This window comes from Miniopterus schreibersii (assembly GCF_964146895.1).
Source record: "Miniopterus schreibersii genome assembly, chromosome: 1".
Taxonomy (NCBI): Eukaryota; Metazoa; Chordata; class Mammalia; order Chiroptera; family Miniopteridae; genus Miniopterus; species Miniopterus schreibersii.
This window is the reverse complement of record NC_138101.1, coordinates 10,125,914-10,145,564: the sequence shown is the minus strand read 5'-3', so window position 1 is coordinate 10,145,564 and position 19,651 is coordinate 10,125,914. Positions and strand designations below refer to the sequence as shown.

The 19,651-nt window shown below is 39.9% G+C and overlaps 1 protein-coding gene across 3 annotated transcripts in view; it reads right to left on the bottom strand.

Annotated features, from left to right (window-relative positions):
• SLIT2 (slit guidance ligand 2) overlaps positions 1 to 19,651 on the bottom strand; it is a 297,260-nt gene that overhangs the window by 115,680 nt on the left and 161,929 nt on the right. For all 3 annotated transcript variants that reach the window (XM_081147027.1, XM_081147028.1, XM_081147029.1), the window contains exon 5: positions 9,690 to 9,761. In XM_081147027.1, the coding sequence (XP_081003153.1) occupies positions 9,690 to 9,761 (72 nt within the window). The remainder of the gene's footprint in view (positions 1 to 9,689; positions 9,762 to 19,651) is intronic.

Sequence of the window (19,651 nt, the reverse complement as noted above, 5' to 3'; positions counted from 1 at the left end):
TGCATAAACCTCCATTTGTCTGCCCAGGATTCAAGATAAACAGTGTCAAAACTATGCAAAAGCGTAATTTATTTCAGGGGTTCTGGACTATTTTCCTGCACCTCGCTTTTCTCGCCTGGCCCACTTCCCTCCGCCCTCCCTTTCCAACCCCGGGCGCTCCTGCTTTCTATAAACAGAAAGGCTCTGTTGTCGGCCAGGCACTTAGAGGCAGGCTGCCCCGTTCACGTGAGGTTCCCACTTGTGCCACGGAATTATTCTGAATTAAGGAATTAGTAATGGGAAAGCTTTGTCATTTCCCCTCTCCAAAAAGTAATGTCACAACTATTCAGCCAGACACAGTGTAAATCTGCTGATTTTTGGATACTAAAGGCACTGGGTACCTAGCGAAAACTTCGGGGAGCCCTCCTGGCACAGGGGCCACACCGGTGGAGGAAGCAGGCTACCACTTTTCTGATCTTCTGGGAAGAAGAAAATGGCATAGATAATATTATCGGTAGTTTCTTTCAGACCCTCAGCTGACATATGCTAGCACAGGCTTTTGTGTCTTATTTTCCTACCTCCGATCCCCCTTCTGTTTAAATTCCAGACCTCCTCTCCACCCGATCCTTGACTGCCCTGGCCTGTAAGTGTGTCCTGATGCAATTGCTGTATCTTTAATTTCATGAAAATGGCAATATTAAAAAGAACAGAGGAGCTTCAAGACCTCTCTCGGCACTAAGCTCCTGTGATTCTCTTCAGCGATAACCACTCTCCGTCTGATGCTCTAGAATAACTCCAGATGCCCATTTCAATTTTTCCTGGAACGGCTAAATTTAGCCTCAGACAACGCACCGTCTCTATTTAGAGATGTAACTCTCCGTGCCTCACAAACACCAAATTTCTAAAGCTGATCTGATTTTAACACTAAAAATAATTTAGCCTCGTTTCAGATTTTGATCAATTCTAGGTATGAGAGACAATATATAATGTTGCTAAATATAAGTTTTTAAAATAGATACACTAAATGACAGAAAAGGTAAAACACTGCTAACCTGGCATTCTGAAATACAGTTGGAGACACGGCATTCTGTTACTTTTAAGTTTTTTTCAGGGATCTCTTATTTTAATTTTTCAAAGTTTGGATACCATACTATGTTTGAGTTAGACATATAAAACTTTCCTTCCTAAATCGCCCTCAGCTGATTTTCTCCTTACCCACAGAAAATCCATATTTCACCTCAATATCTTATTAATACTTGATTTTTTTTTAAAGAGCTAGAACATAATAAACTATTCTTAACTCTGAAACAATACAGAACATAAAAAATCTTTAATAATTTCTAAGTGAGGCAGATTCCCTCAATGTCTCAGTAAAATTATTATGACTCTGCTCTGGTTTTCCAGGGTTTTTTTAAGGTACAAGAAATACAAGTTCAGTTCCTATTTCTATTGTAAGATGGCAAACTCCAGAAATTTAGCTGACTTAAAATGCATCAGAGTCGTAAGGACCAATACGAGGGAATAAGAAAACTGTGCTATTTGGAAACAGAGCATATGAATTACACAGGAGAAAAAGAAAAAACTGCTGTTAAGGTTAAGGTTAAGGATATGGCACGATCCGCCTGCTCTTCCCTCGCCTGTGTAATTCAAGTCAGTCTGAGCGCCCGAGCCTGCACATCTCACACAAATAATGATTGTTTAAGAGGCACCCCAAGACTTAAGGTATCGTGCACAGAAGCGTAAGAATTATGTACATGGGTCCGTGTAAATGAACACGCTGGACGCAAGTTTCAGCGACTGCATCGTTTACCTGGGCACAAAGGCCCATCGTGTTAACCTGGGTATTGGGGGGGAAACCAAGATACGGACTGTGAGCCACGCAAAATAGCTTCCATGATTTGTGAAGTTAACCTTTTTGCCACCTTTCAAGCAACATTTTGTTGTTGTTGTTTTTGACAGGAATGAAGAATTTCAGGTTTTATTGAAATAATCTATGGAATAAAGTTGCATCCGATCGTCAGTTTACTGGGAGGAAGCAAAAGGTGGCTTTAAGAGGGACGGTAACGGGAAATGAACGAAAGACAGCTAAGTTGACCTTCACGTTCGGGTAACTCTGCAAAATGAGCAAAGGTGGGAGAAACTAAAACTGGTTATAATTGCAAACAGTTATAATTAGCAAATCCTTGGTCCTGTTCAAAACACCTGGGGAGACACTTGGTACAAGGCAAACCACGCACCCCGCCCAGTGATTTTCAACCTTTTTCATCTGATGATACACGCAAACTAATTACTAAAATTCTGCGGTACACCAAAAATATATACTTTTATGTTGATTTGACAAAAAATAGGTATTATTATTATTATTTTTTAATCATCACCTGAGGATATCTTTTTTATTGACTTTTTAGAGAGAGAGAAAGGGAGGGGAGGGAGGAAGAGGGAGAGAGAGACCCACCCGCTGCCTCCTGTAAGCACCCCGCCCAGGGACGAAACCCACAACCTAGACAGGTGCCCTGACCTGGAATCAAACCTGCAACCTTTTGGTGGACAAGATGATGCTCCAACAACTGGGCTACCTGGCAAGGGCAAATATAGGTATTATTCGGATCCGCTCACACAGAATGGCTATCATTGCGTTGGCTGTTGTCATTTTTCCCTAGTTTACAATCTAAGGGGAAAGAAGTTAGTGTCCCTGACTAAACAGTCAGGTACTGCATGTTTTAAAAGCTCTTGCAGCACACCAGCTGCAAACTGCTGCCCTAACCCCACGTGCCATCACCAGCTAGGTTTCCAAGGTAAGAAGGGTTATTATTGCAATACAGGCACAACAGAACTCTTAGAGCATTAAAACATTAGTGCATTTTTTTGTTTTTGTTTGTTTGTTTTTTAAATATATCTTTATTGATTTCAGAGAGAGGAAGGGAGAGGGAGAGAGAAAGATAGAAACATCAATGATGAGAGAGTCATTGATCGGCTGCAGCCCGCAAACCGGGCATGTGCCCTGACCGGGAATCGAACCCCGATCTCCTAGATCCTAGGTCGACGCTCAACCGCTGAGCCACGCCCTGCTGGGCTAGTGTTTTTTAAGTGTATTAATCCTATAAACCAAAAGTAGAAATAAATTTTATGGACTATTTGAACCCAGGGATGTTTTCTAAGCATGGATGTTTTGAACAGTACCAAATATCAAGGACCGCTTGGCAGGGACCAATGTCACCATGAACATGTAGACAGGACCAGATGTCCAACAATGGTGTTTATTAAATGCACAGCAACTGGCAGTGACGGCATATTTTCCATCTCATTAGTCCTCATAAGACCTTCAATAAAAGGTAAGTTTTATCATCCTGACTTTATAAATGAGAAAATGAGGTTTACAGGCTTCAATAACTTATTCAAAGTAGGAAGCAAATAGTTGGTGAAATCTTGATTCAAATTTAAATTTATGCACATCTGAAACCCCCACTCAATACACAAGTGGCTATGTAACAGATTCAGGAGCTATTCCTTCTGCCAATGGGGGTTTCAATTAAATTGAAGGCCAAGTTTCAAGGAAGAAGCCAGCAAATGAAGAGAGGTTAAAAAAAAAAAAAAATTCAGAGACGAGATTCCCATAGACTGAAGGTATCATGTGTGAGGGCAGGAAAAAACCTGATCCTTAAAAAGCTGATAGAATTCAGAAAGGCACAAAATAAAAATGGTTCTCCCTGGGATGGAGAATGGCACGATCAAAGAACAGGTGCAAGCGGGTGCTCTAAATGTTTACAGCAAATGTTCTTGAGAGAGAGGCCATGTGGGCCTGAGAAAAGAGCTTGTGTGCAAATTAAGTGGGAGAGGGGCTGGGAATCTGGGTGGAAGTGAGAGTATTATGACCAGTTGGAATATCTAGACAGACTAGATACTATGACATTTAATGACAGCCACTGCTCTCTCAGGGAAGACTCCATACACCTACAGACCCCGCAGAACTATGACAATACTCCTCTGTGTCCTTAAGGCTTTGCCATAGTACCTGTAACAAAGTGTGTTTTTAAAAAGTAAACTGAATGATTTTGAACCAGGTAGTGATGGAATGAAAAATAATGCTTTGTGAAAACTAACCTGTCTGCAATGTTAAAATTACCTGATGAGAACACACATTGCATATAAAAAGTCAATCAGCAGGCTATAATAATAGTACAGAGGCAGCAAAGTGAGGCTGTTCAGTGTTGGGGAAACTAGAAACCTTAAGGTCTGTCCTGTCTCATGGACAACACAGCAGCCACAGCTAAATCATGCCAATTCTTATTCTGTACACAGGTGAATTGGATTCCCAATGAATCAGGTGTCTTTATGTTTTGTTTGTTTTATTTTGTCTTGAAAAGTGTTTATGAAGATTGTATAGATTCATTTTTACCTGAGAGAATGCCATCAATGACGAAAAATTGCTGAGGTACCCCGGAGACAAAGCAAAATGTGAATTCGCAGAGATTGTTGCTAGCAAACTCAACTACAGTTGGGGATTATCACAATTCAGTGTGCTTTCAGAGTGAGTACTAACCAGGCAGATTACAGGACCACGGACAGTTCCCAAGGTACTTCAGTGGCATCTCCCTGATGTATTTCACATTCAAGGATCCAGACAACTGCTGGTTCTCTCTTATGTCTGTAGACAGCCTTCTGAGTGTTACGTGGAGCTCTGGTCCTCATAATATGAAGCTCAACTTAATTTACTCTCTATCTAAATGAAGAGTCATTTCGATAGGTTTGTTCAGAAGGTTCTATGTCCCACTGAAGACCTGAGGCATTTAATCCAACACTAAGGACAGCAGGTCCCTTGAATGAGGAACCAACCTCCCCTCCCTTCTAAGTCTCTTCAGCCTCAGTTTACTGAAAACATTCTAGAAAAGAGTTGGGGTCACTAAAAACTACAATTTAAATTTGATATCAATGGGTTTTATTTTTATAATAGGTATGTAATAAGAATGCAAGTATGAAAAGAAATGTTATGCACTAAACATGTAAACTAGCTGATTACGGCAGACATTTTGCAATTATGACTTAAATTAAGTGACAAAGCTAAAGTCAGGCTTGCATTTGTATGGAAAATATATAATAACAATATAAATTAACTCTCCTGTTTGCCAAATCTTCTTATTGCCAATAATCATTGCAACCCAAACTGGGTGATTTGTTTCCTAAAACATCACGGCCATACATATCGGTTTCCCAAATGATACCATGATTTACTCCAAGAGAACCAGGCAAGATCCTCTTGAACTTAAGCCCGTGTCTATAAACTTACGTATGTCAAAATAAAAAAGGATAACTATAATATTTTCCCTAAACTACTTTTACCAAGAGGCAGTTTCCCTGGAAAAGGGTGGTAAGGCTCGTAACAGAGGTAGGGTTAATGGATTTGGGATAATGCAAGGAAATGGAAAGGAATGTATTTATTTATGAACAGTAAAAAGTAAAGTTTGGCTGGAACACAGAGTACATTTGGAGGATGTGCGACAAAATGAAATTAGAAAAAAGGCAAGTGCGATTTATATGCCACGGTATAGCTAAAATAATGCTTGCTGAAATTTAATTGTTTTTAAGTATCCGTCTTGAACTCACCAAAGGAACCAATGGTAAAGGATGTTAGAGTTTGCTTTTGTGATATGAAGAACAACTTGCAATCTACTTAATTTTTAATTTCATATACTAAATTTGTACATTTTAAAATTTAAATCCTGAGATGCCTATAAGTGGGAATGTTTTCTCATAAATACAAGAGACTTTTGGAGGATTTTTATCCCATAAAGTACGTGCTTAGAGAATCAGCTTGCAAGCCTCAGCGATAAAGCAAGGTTTAATTTGAATGTTCTCTTAAATTATTCAATTAAATGGAAATACTGCGTAAATCCTTGCTTAAAAAACCAGCGGTGTGATGTGACACGTCTTTGTTAGAGACGCGATCAGCAGGCAGCCAAGGCTCTACTGCATCGGCGCTAAGTGCGTGAGATATGTGCGAGGCTGATGAAGAACCGCGCGTAAACAGTGATTACCATCCCGCGAGGCATCGGTTGGTAATGACATGGTATCAATACTTTAATTCACACTTGATTGGGGAGTTTGAAAACACAGATGGAAACCTTATGGAAAAGCGCTGCCAGGGACTATTACAAACACTATAATTTAGCTGATATTTTAATATGATCTTATTATTCTCGGATCTCACCGTCTAAAATGTCAGGAAAAAGAAACTGGCTTCAGTTGCAGCTGGAGAAAATTAGGTAACAAGATCAAATATAAAGGTTTTTAATCTGGTTAAGAAATTAATAGAGAAAAGCCAAAAAGGTGCAGGAAGTGCTCCCTGGGGATGTTTAAGAGCAAGATAAATGTCCCTGTGTCCGGCGTAGTTTCTGTGTGGCTCGCCTGCAGGAAGAAGGCTTACATCTGCTGATCTGCAGACCTTCCCCAGCATGGGTTTCATGCTGTGGGGATGCGGCCTTGAGCAGAGCGCATAGCCGGACCGTCCACACGATTGAAGCAGGTTCTTCCAGTGAAAGTCTTCCGATGCCTGGGATTTGCTCCGACTAAGGCCTGGACGTGGTAAATCCAATCAGCCTGTTAGCACTGCGCAGAACCCCGTCTAGATGAAGCCAAGCACATATCCCTGTCTAGCCTTCTGCTTTCTCCTGGCTCCCTGAATGACGGGGACCAGTAGCCACCGTGGCTCCATAAAGGATTGTCCCAACTGTAAATCATACGCTGGAATGCAAACAGGACAAGGCACTGTGCCTCTCCTTCCCCCACGGAATGTGACTAATAGTAATAATGCTGACATATGTGGGCTTCCACTGAGGCGTTATGTGACGCCTTACGGTTACCAGTTTAATAATAATATGAATTCACATTTACCCTCAGATTAAATAGATATACTTACCTTCTAACGAGAAAACGAAACTTCATACAAAGACCCATGGAATTGGACTTTTTTTTTGGACAATGTATTCGAACTATTTTTTAATTACAGAAAAGTGCCCTTTCATGGTAAAATTCTGTAAGACTGCAGCTATGATCCTGATGAATTCAATAAACCTGGAAATGCACCGTGGTATTTCAATGTTGCTCTTATGTTCTTTCCCATTGTTACATGGAAGGCAGTAAAAATAGTGGGAATAAATTCTATCTTCCTGCAGCCTTTTCTTTAAAAAAAAATTTACCACCTCAGCTGTAATTTTATTTTAATTTTTTAAATTTATCTTTATTGTTGAAAGAATTACAGATGTCCCCCTTTTCTCCCCATTGACCCGCACCCACCCCCAACCCCAGGCCTTCACATTACTGTCTGTGTCCATGGGTTATGCATGTACAGCCTTTTAATAAATCCTTGCTTCCTCAATCCATCCTAACCACTGCTCATCAATGCACACTCCAATCCAATCTCATCGTAGATTCCTTCATATTTTCTTGTAGAAACTCCTTAAAGAATTCCCTGATAACTTCCAGCAATCTTTTTTATCTCTTTCTCTCCTCAGCACCTACAGCACTTAGTGTCAGGGTCTCGTGTGACCCATTTAGTGCTTCCTGATACATTTCCTTTTTCCATTCTGTGGCTCATGTCTAAATGACCCATAGTAGACACGGGTCGCTTATCCATTCCTAATATTGCAAATTCCTTTATGTCCTGCTTTTCAGTCTTCTTACCCTATCTTTTCCAAGCCTAAATCCTAGCCATGGATGAGTGAATACTTGCAGGGTGAAATACACTCTGTATCATAGGCATTTTACTGTTTTAAACAGTGTTTTATGTATCTCCTTTCCCTAATACCCACAACAAACCCAAGCAATTATTATATTCATTTTATAAAAGTGAAAACAAAGGTTTAGTGAGGTTGCCTGACTTGTCATAGCTACAAATTCAATAAATAGCAACAGATTCTGAGACTGGAGCTGGACCCTCACCTCACTGCGTACGTAAGTACTGCCTTTAAATTTGGGGAGGGGGAAAAATGCATGTAGGGGAAAGAGATTTTCAAAAATCCAGCTAAGTCGATAATGCATTCCTTTCAGTGCACGGGGCTAGCATCTCACTTTTTTTGTTATCTCTAAACTTTTAAAAACACATTTTTTAAGGATAAGCCAAGAGGGCATAGGGAAGAATCCCACCGTGACCTGTAGCCCATTCCCAAATGTATCCTTAAATTTGGCAGAAGGATTACTTGTAGACTTGGGTTCCCCGAATATCCTTCCTAAGGAGTAAAAGCCACCTGTTTCGAGGATTTAGAGAGAACGCTATGGTAAGGCTGTAAGTGCATTCCCAAAGGGCGGTCAACCGGGGCCATTACTCTCCTTTTACAGGACACACAGGCAACTCGAGTAGGGGCAACATAGGGCCTTGGATGGTTCTGTTCCAGCACAATATGCAGGGGCCGTCTCAGCACCCACCAGCGAGTCTACCTGAGGGCCTCCCCGAGCCCCAGCTGACGGAGAGAAAGGGGAGAGCAAAGAAAACCCTCTGAGCACGTAAACACGCATAACATCCCAGGGCCAGGAGTCTAATGGCCCTACACAGTCACATCTAGAGCCTGCATTTCCCCCTTTACCTGTACATTTAGAACGTGCAAATTTAAAAGAAAACCTCTGACACTGAAGAGAATCCATAGGGGCCAAAATCTGTAGCTTTATAAACAGTCATCCTCTTTGACGGGGAAAAACATGTGTCTCACTTCTGCTCTTGAGAAAAATCACACTGGATCCCACCATGGCGAATTCTGAATAAAGTTAATTCTTGACAAAGTCCCTGCCCTGGTTATTACTAGCTAAAAAATATTGAATTCCTGAGAGTTAATCTTAGCACTCAGGGGCTTTTCTCCTCTACATTTCAAACTAATGCAAAGGATACAGAAAACATTTTATGTCCTGGGTTTAGCAGTCAGTCCAAAATCATCATTTTCAAAGGAGAGCATGATATTTTAAAATTTATAAAAATACGTACTGGCAATATTAGTATTGTCACTGAGATTTTAAATTTGATATGTATCTCCAGAGCCGTGGGTACTTATAAAACACTTCTACACACAACTACAGATTAAAGATTTATCACGGGAAAATACAGAAAGACAGTTTTTTTCTTGTTTCTTCCTTCTTTTTAAAAAAGGTTATACATATATTATTTCATAAAGCTCTAAAGGAAAACAGATGTAAGAAAAATATTTACACAAAGGGAAAGGCATAATTTCCTTACTCTCACACTTTAGGCATTTAATGGAAATGGTGATCTAAAAGCTATTTTAAAAAGCTGTAGCTCTAGGCTACAGGTATCTCTAATGAGAAAATATTATGTACTGTTTTGGGAAAAATAGTTTATATTCTGCATATCCAATAAATACCAATAACAACTGAAAAGGGAGTTACTGAAATAAGCTGACAGTAAAAGGCAGAAAATACACTGCAAATACCTTTTAATCATATCACTTCCTTAGACTTAACAAGATTAATCACAAGGTTTGAAGAATGAATTTGATAACAAGTTCAGATTCAAGACGCCTTCTAAACGAGAATCCCTTCAGATAGTTGTGAAAACAACAGAAAACTTACGTTACAAGCTCTCCTGATCAGGCATAAAGACACATTGGGCTTTCACCACTTTTCATTACACTTTCTTTAATATCAATTTCACTTTAAAATAGGATAGCTTTAAAAAGACAGTATAAATTTAAAAAACAACAACAACTTACAGATTTTTAATGTCAACTGCTCCACGGAAAGCCTTCCTTGGAATTGCCTGAATTTGGTTTTCACTGAGATCTCTAAAAATAAGAAAACAGAATAAGATGAAGCTCTAAGGTATTTAAAAATTATTTTAATCAATTTGCTTGAGACCTGATAGAATACTTCTAAAAAAATACTAAAAGTATCATAATGAAATCCGTAGCATTAGGTGCAATTTCTATTACAAATGTTTTATGTTTCTGGTATAAATTAAAAGGTGGGACTAAATGGTATCTTGAAGTACTTTTCCCAGATCTTTAATCACATAATAAAATCCAGAATATGGTTCTCTTAAATTTAACAGTTGATTCAATTCTGTGCAATAAAATATTTATTTAAGACAAATAGCAAATTTTTTATAACTCAATGTCCAGGGGTTCTAAAGTTTTAGTACTGATATTTCTACATCTCTGACATAACTTATAAAGTGTACAGGAAAGCAGTCCATTTTAACATCCTAGAGAAGAGAGGGCAGAAACTGATCAAATCTAGGCAGCATGATTAAGTTTTCACAGCACTTTACGTAATCTTGAAAATGGAACATGGCAGGACGAACCCAACAATAAAACCAACAGTTCCTGCATGAAATATTAACAGCAAGTTATTATAAAAACCTCCTTTAAATAATTCTATTATAACCATAAACAGAGCCTGTCTGTATTTGCATTTTAATTTAATTGAGAAATACATTTTAATCAAAGAGGAAAAGCACTCTAAGTTGGAACGAGAAGTTAGTAAAAAAAAAAAAAAATCACTCATCTCATGAGATGGGTCATTATTTTACCTTCCGAGTTCAGATGCAATTCTGTGCTCACACAGTATTATTAGCCTTAACAAGCAGGATATAAATACACAATGAGAAATGCCATGAAAACAGAAAACGCTGGCCTCATTTTAAGTGACACCACTACAGAGCAGAAAGTTGAAATATCAAATAAATACATGATTAAAATAACCATGATGGCCCTAAAATGATCACTGAAATTCTATAAGATAACTGAGGCTCACAAAGAAAGATGAAGCTACGAACCACGAGGCGCAGCTGAAGAAAACAGAGCCCCTTTCCGATGACCTGGAGGCGTACTGGACGGACTCACCCCCTCCTCTCCCCTAAGGCTCCTCACGGCCAGAGCTGGTTGTTGGCACACTCGGGGCCACGCGACAGGGACAACTGGCAGATCAGAAGATTTAGTGCCTGGTCTTGACCTCCTTAACACTAAGTTTTAAACAACCAAGATTTGCATTTATATCCCAATATCCACCGTGTTCAAATAACAAAAAATGTTTGCTAAGCAATTTGTAAAGAAATAAATGTTAGCCTATTTAAAGAGTAAAGGTCTTAAAAGGCAAAAACACATATATTATCTCAAACAGTAAATCTGCAATATGTGCTTAGGTGGGAGCTCAGGCAGCCACTCCTTTCCTAAGCACCGGGCTCTGCCGCCGCTTTCAAGCGTTTCGGTGTGTCCCTAAGGGTGATAAAACTCCACTTCCTTCAAAAGGGCTCATTTCTGCAGCTTGTGGTGAATTGAGATGACTTCCTCACCCTGTTTAATCACATAGGGTTAACAATATATGTTTAAAAGCCTTGTAACTGGAAACAGTGTTTGAGGGAGGCTACCGAGCAAGGGGAAGGTAAAGAGAGAGATCAGAGGAAGGAAAACAGCAAATAATAACAAATGAAGAGGGACAGAAGATTGAATTCGAGCGAGTTTGGATCTGTAATGCTCCCTGGAAACTGCTGTGTGTCTGTTGATTCAATGGATTCTCATGGCCCTCCCCCTCCCCTCCCCTTCTTTTCACTTCTCCTAAGACAAAGCTGACTTTGGAGACTGTGTGGGAGGGGACCGGGCAGAGACGGTTCCTTCCAGGTCGTGCCCGCTGCCCAGGCCCTGCCGTCTTCCCACCGGCCGGCTGGAGCCATTTCACTCACCACCCGGGGCTCAGCTCTGCTCGGTCTCTAGGCACAATTTTATCCTAGGGGCACGGTCTTGAGTGGGGAGCCGGTGGAGCGGGAGGGAAGGCAGGGGATGTTTTATGTGGATCATGAGACATCACTGAGGGACTGAAATTCAGTGAGGACCCCATTCCTTCTGAACTTGATTTCAGTCCTCACTGCGGGCAGAATTCCAGGCCATGGAAGGGTTTCATCCTACTTCACTTACCAGCCTTTTCTTTTTACAAAAGAGGGACTGTCCATCTCAGAGGCTCCTTACGCCCCTAAGGCCAATGGTGTGGGGGTCTCTGCTCTGTGCCCAGCCCACTCCCGCAGGCAACTCCACTCGTGGACCCCAGGCCCCTTCAGGTAGGTGGGTCATGGTAACCCATAACAGGAGGAAGTAGCTGAACACATTTCCAGTACCTTTCGTATCGAATAGTTAATTTTTAGATATAATATATTATCAAATTTGACCAATATTTCTTTTAATCTCCATAACCATCTTATAAAAGAGGTATTATTATCCTGGTTTTACAGGAAAGGAAACTATGCTTCAGAGATGTCAGGGGTTCATGCTAAACAATGAGACAATTGTTAAAGTAAATGTATAGGGAAAAAACAGATAAATATTGAGTCTAGATTTAGGGATTTTACAGGTGATACCAGGAGCTACTTATTCAATCTCAATATGTCTTTCCTGTGGCCTAGAACTTAGAAGGCTTTTTCTTAACTCATCCTAGCCTCTGATTTAGGTCATTTGCAAAATGATGGGTAAGACTGTTAGAACAATGACTCATATTTTCTTTTTTTAAATATAGTTTTGTTGATTTCAGAGAGAGGAAGGGAGAGGAAGAGAGAGATAGAAACATCAATGATGAGAGAGTCATCGATCGGCTGCCTCCTGGACGCCCCCTTGGGAATGTGCCAACACGTGAAGGTAGAGGGCAGGGTGAGGGATAGCATTTCTTAAAATAAATTTCACAAGCAGAAATATGGAGGGGAAAACAGGACATTTTATGGGAGTAGCATTTTGTCTGGTGTGTTTAGAAGGTACAACATATGTAGTAGAGCAATGGGAGACGAAGTTGGAAAAGCAAGTCAATGTTGTGATAAGTAGACTTTTGGCACCAATTAAGGAGTTCTCATTTCAGCAGACAATTGTAGGGAGGGCAGAGTGATGGACAGAAGCAGGACAGAGGATCTTCCTTAGATAAATTAAACTGTCAGTGAATACCTGGGGTCTAAGACTGGAGTTCAGAAGCCCACATAAGTTGGAGAAAGGGTAATGAGAATCTCAAGCAATATAAGAACCACTAACACAATGCTTGCTTACCCTCGGCCAATTAATGGGTGAGGCATCTCTCACTGTAGATAGAAAAGGTGGAAAAGATAAAGAGTGTGGTATCAAGGACACACGAAGAACCAAAACTTAGAAGTGAATTGTATGTGAATATGGACTAGGCAAGAGAGAGAGGAGACAGCGGTGACTTTGAACTTAGACTAGGGGGGACTATAAACAAAATTGGGAAATCAAGAGCAAGTTGCAGTGTCCATTACGAATTAGAGAGATGTGATATATATCACACAGTTTGGTAACAACAAAGATGATATATAGTAAGCAAGCCATGAGTGATGCCTGAGAAGGGTGATCTAGGAGATCAGAAAAGTAAGAGCCATTGGAGGCTTGAAGGATTCAGGCCACTTTAAAAATAGAATGGGACCTTTTCGAACCTTGATAAAAATGACTGAGCTCAGTAATTCTTAGCCTCCAGTGTTGGGGAAGGGGTGGTAGGCGGTGGGTGGCAGAAATCCAAGGAGAGAGCAGGATGCCAGAGAGATTAAGAGTGTAGACTGCAGACTATCTGAGATTACATTCTAGCTCTGCCATTTATTAACCATGAGGCATTGGTAAAACTGCTTACCCTTCCTGTGCTTTAGTTTCCTCATCTGTAAAATGGAACAATAATTGTGTCTACCTCATAGGACTCTTAGGTGGATTCAATGAATTCATAATTTTTAAAATGCTCAAAAAGTACTTGGCACATAGTAAGCACTAGAGAAGTGTTGGTTATATGTATGTTACGATTATTCCATTAAGAAATGCTGTGTACCCCTGAATGTATTTGCTTTGTTCCTTGAAGATTATAGTAGAAAAAGTGAAACATAACTCACGGTGGTGCAGTGTTCTGTGAACTGTGCGGAACGAGAGGAATGAATCAGAACTACTGAGTTGGAGATTTGGAGCTGCCAAGGAGAGTCTGTAATTATATCACTAGGCAATAGAGTGTAAAAATGTGCTCCAAAGTAGGGAAGTGGCCTGATTGGAGTTGATTTTTAGGAAGATTAAACTGGAAATTGAATTTCAGGGCAGGCAGGGACAATGAGTAGTAAAGTCACATTGGGCAGTGTCGGTGGAGAAAGATGGGTCTCCAGTGAACTAGGAAATTCTACTTGGAGAATATTAAGTAATGAAGTTTGGAGTTGGCCTCAGGTCCACATGTAAGTTCTTTGATGTAACTTAAGACTATTGTCATCTTGGGGAGAGCATGAAGCCCCTTAAATTTTCAGATTAAGGGAATAACAAAATCCAAAGAGTAAAAAAAAAACCATTTGAGGAAGACAAGTGCAGTAATTGGAGAGCTGTGACTGAAGACAAGATTAGTTTTGTGCTATTTTGACCACAAATATGGAAAAGTATTGCATGCTCATGTGTTGTAATCATTAATAGTGTTCAAATGTCCATGCTACCCAAAGCAACCTACAGATTCAGTATAATTCCTATCAAAATTCCAATGGCATTCTTCATAGAAATAGAACAAACCATAGTAAAATTTGTAGGGAGCCAAAAAAGACCTTGACTACCCAAAGAAATCTTGACAAAGAACAGTAAGGCCGTTCTGAAGAACAAACTTATAAAACACGGCAACTCACTGGAGGTGTATGATCTAGAGACACAGATGTTGAGTATAAGCCTGTGCTTGGCGCCCTGATCAGCAGCAAAATCTAATATTATAGACACAACGAGGGGAATTCAGGAGAGAAAAGTTGACTTCTGAGAGGGCTTTTAGATATACTGGCATCAGGCAACTCAGGAGAGGTGGAAGGCAGTGTTTCACAAAACGCTGGAGATCAGAAACCAGAGCTCAGTGAGGAGATTAGAAATACAGATTAAGGAATCTTCAGGCCACGATGAGAACTGAACGATGCACTACGTATATAAATCTTCTTTCAGATGGTATGTACCAACACCTTCCAGATCTGCAGCTTACTGCCCCCAATGCTTAGTGTCCTCAAAATTTCAACATTTGAAAGTGGGAAAGTCAGCTTGTTCCTTCCTCACTCTCCCGTCCAGCCCTCATTCATGCATTCAAAAACATTTACTGACAGCATGAAATCTGATATAACCATTGCTTTGTGACAGTTCTGTCTCCTTTATGATGTTTATAATCAATCACCTGACTGCTGCTTCTTAATAAGTGGGGCTGTCTCTTCTACATACGTCCTTTCTTTCCCCGGTCTTAATATCATCCTATATAGGACAGGTTCTTCTATCATTCTTTGACAGATGTGTGAATGGCCTCTTTTTAGAGATTGCTGGGGCTGTTTCTTCACGAAAAATTGCTTTGTCACTGAGAACCTGCAGAAAATTCTAGTACTCAGCACCCAAAGCTTCACTGAACATAGTAGTAATAATACATGTCTATTCTTCTTTTCATTGCTAATATACTTGGATAGCACCACGCTTTCTTTCTCTTAATAAAGTGTCATAGAAGTCTTTTACACAACTAACTGGCAATTGTAAGACTCCGTAGATATTTAAGTGTGAAAAAGCCTGCACTTGAGAATAGATGAAATTAGCTAACATATATTGGGCAGTTACTAACTTTGTTTATTTCTATAGACACATCAGGATGTACTTTCTGTTCCCATTTAAAGACAGGGAGCTGAGGTTCACAGAGGTTACATAACTGCCCTGTGGTGACAGAGCCAGTAAGCTAGAGGAGCAGGGATTCGAACTCGGCTGTTGTCCTCCAAACCTCATACACTTAGCCATGGCTGTCCTGCCTCTTGCAAGAAGCGGCTTCTGTAGGGGTCTGGCTCTCTGGACCTGTGGTTTCAGTGTGGTTGTAGGATCACCCATAACAATCCTCTGGGGAGCTTGTGTAAAAAACAGACAGATCTCTGAGCTCCACTCCAGAAATACAAGGAGAACCTCTAGGGGAGATGCCCAGCCACCTGTCTGTGAGGGCTTTTCCCACTGTCTCTGACCCGCATGTCAGCAGCCCACTGGAACACCTCCCACGAATGGTACTTTCTAGCTTTGGGTTTGGTTTATACGCACGGTGTTCCTTTATGTCCATCCAATTGGAAGTAGTGAACGACAACGGTAAATAATAAACAGGAAGTATAAAAGCCAAGAAGAATATATGTAGCATAAGACGTACATATAGGATATGAGGCCAATTATTTGTATTGTGGTAACATATACAAAACATAAACTTGACAATTTTAACCCCTTTATGTGTACAGTTCACAGGCATTAAGTACCTTCATGCTTGCAACCTTCGGCACCATTGAGCTCCATAGGCTTCTGAGAGGCCACATTAAAAACTTTTTTCCCAATGTAATAATCTTACAGCCAGCATACTACTCTTGAAATAATAAATTATTCACAATGTAAATACTTTTTCTTTTCTCTTACTTCTCTTCAAAATGGTATCATAACATTGCTTCACCTGAGAATAGGTGAAATAAGACAATACTCAAAGCTAACATCTATCGGGCACATCGATCTTTCCAAGTGATGTTTAAGTCCCATTTGGGTTACCTATCAGCACTCCTACTAAGTGCATTCCAGGAGGAGTGACCTGATTGGGTAGAGTCATCAGGTAATGAAAGATCCTAAAAATAGTGTATGGCAATACACACACACACACACACACACACACACATCTCCCACAGCTATGCCTTTTATGAGAAGGGCCACTGAACTAATAACCCATGTTTCATAATAACCCAAGTTTTTTGTCACCTCAAGGACACAGATAATCGCAATGGCCTGAAAACACCCCAGATGCCTGACTGGCCTGGTACTTGGAAGGCGATGTACTGGGACAGGCCTGGGATTGGGTTTGGACAGGAATCCTTGACTCTACTCCATAAAAATATGGGACCATGTGATCTCGGTTACGTTACTGAGATTTTCTGAATCACGTCTTATTTTCTCTAACTCTAGAAACGCTACCAAATGTCTGTGTGTCAAGGTTACTGTGGGGACTGGAGGATCTGCTGTGTTCTATGTGAACGAGCGAAGCGCCTCGCCCATGTGACTTTCCTGCACGCCCATCAGTTCAAGTCAATTCAATCCAGAAATTGTTTACTGCGGGCAGTGTGTGCTGAATGCGCTTCTAGTTCTTAGGAATAAAGAATAAATGATGGAAATAATATGGGGTCTGTGCTCAGAGTTCAGAGTCAGGAAGGGAAAACAGGCCAGTAAGGGATCATTCCAGGACTGAACTGATTAAAATATCAGCAAGAAAATACTACACAAAGTCCTGAAATAGAAAAGGAAGAAAGATTTCATTTTGCCATTGCCTGGAGCACTGGGGGTGGTAGATGACAGTGAAAACAAAGCAAAACTAAACAAAAACTTGCTGCGGAGTTTCTTTCCCCCTTTTATTTTATTTTTAAAATTGAAGTGTAATTGACATATTATTACATTCATTTCAGGTGTACAACATAATGATTTGATACATGTCTATATTGTGAAATGAAGTTTCTTAAGTTTATACACAGATTTACAGAATATATGTACACAGGCAATCTATTATGCATGCATTTTTTCCTGCCGGATCTTTATATATCTATTTCCCTCTGCCTCAGATATTTACATGTTGCCCTTCACTGGTTAAGTCTATTCTTCCTTTGCAGCTGACTTCAAATACCCTTGCTTCATTTCCTCTGACATCGCCTGCTGGAGCAGGCTCCCTTCCTCATGCTCCTGTACCGTGTTCTATTTAACTGATATCCTGAATTGTAATCGCCACATTACTCATTGACACATCCCACCAGAGCTGAAAGTTCCCTGAGAACGGATGCTGAATAATTGATCATTATACCCTGGTGCCTAATACAGTGCCTGGCTGTGGTCGATAAAGCATGCGTAAAGATGTCCCTAACCGAACAGCAAATTAGTGCTGTACTTAATGACATTTAGGTTCTCAAGCAAATGACTTACTTAACGGATACTTGATGTCTCTCTTAGGATATCTGATACGAAATGTCATCTTCGACTCTGATAAATTATGACCATGATGTACCGATTCTTTGGGTTTCCCAAAGATACGGTAAAAATATTCTTTCTGAGATCCAAATACCTTTCCTGGCGTCAATGAGATAAAGGAAATAGCAAAGTTAGGTGTAGAAGTACCACACATTTTAAATGGGAAAGTCATGGAAGCCTTTATTCAGTCTAAGTTCAGTCTCAGCTGATAGGCTTAAAAATACTTTAACGCTCTCAATATGTGTGAGTTTAATAATTTAATCAAAAAAGTGAGATGCCAAGCGGGAAATAATGATTTCCTGAACACAACTCGGTGCCTTTGTATCAGAAATCGCACAATTCATTTATTAAAACATATCAAAAATACAATCCTATTTTCTCATTGAAATAACTGCAAAATAAGGAGGACCAGATATGTACATATGAATAAATAAACTCATGATGACATGCATGTGTAAATAAAACATTAGGATATAACCAGAGTGAGGTAGAATATAAAGCAGGAAATGCCTCCGAAAGAGGAGAGCACTGAGCTGGGTCTTAGGAAAAGTGATGGGGATGGTGTGGGAAGAAGAAATGGGAAGTTATTTCTAAAGAAAAGACCAGCACAGGAAGACAAAGACACACAGGCATTTTATGGGTGACATCCCTGGGGGTGAAAGGTATGAAGATAGAATATTGATGCACTTAACAATTAATTAGAAGGAAAACTTAAAGAGAGGTTGTATTGGGATTCAAGAATATTCAAATAAAATGCTGTGGAGCTTTCAGCTAATCTTATCAGCAGTAAAAAACAAGATGAGTCAGTAATAAAACAAGACCAAACAAAAGTTTCAGGAATGTTGTACAAGAACGACGACAGCAGGACATCTAAACACTTCATAAGAGCACGTGTTGGTTTTGGTCTCTTGGCCCTATTTGTTCTTAAATGGACATTTGTCAATGACGAGTCAATGTCAACGCATGTACTCAATTCTGACTTTTCAAAAACTTGTGGTGTATAAGGATAGCCAACCATCAGGACTTCCTTATTGAATTTACAGATTTCAACTAAAAAGTGACTCTTGAAAATCTGAATGAAAGACAAGCTTCCCACAACTGGAGAAAACACCCACAAGTCATGAATTAATAAATAAAATTGGCCAACATCATCCCTCAACAAATTATGACCTTCCCCTAAGAGAAATTTTTATAATAGGCTTTAACAGCTTTACTGAGATATAATTTATACACTAAAACATTACCTATTTGAACTGTAAAATGTAATGGTTTTTAGACTATTTATGGAGTTGCATCCTAATCACCATAATCTAATTTTAGAACATTTTCATTACCTCCAAAAAGACCTTGTACTCATTGGCAGTCACTCCTCTTTCCCTCCTCTGTACTATAACATGTATCTGAACTTCATTTTTTATTGCCAAATAATATTCCATTGTATGGATCTGACACATTTTGTTAATCCCCTCCTCAGCTGATAGATGCAATAGACTTTGTAAGGCAATTTCAAACATCAATAACTAGCTCTGCTGTAGACTAGTATATCTAGTATGCTCTTTGGGTCCTTCGTGACATTTTTGTACTTGATTTAATATTTCATAATATAACAGAAGTCCAATTATTAGTCCATGGCCAGCAGGGAGTGGCTACTGCTTTAGACCATCTCAAATCCTTTCAGACACCACACTCTCTTCAAAGACTTCTTT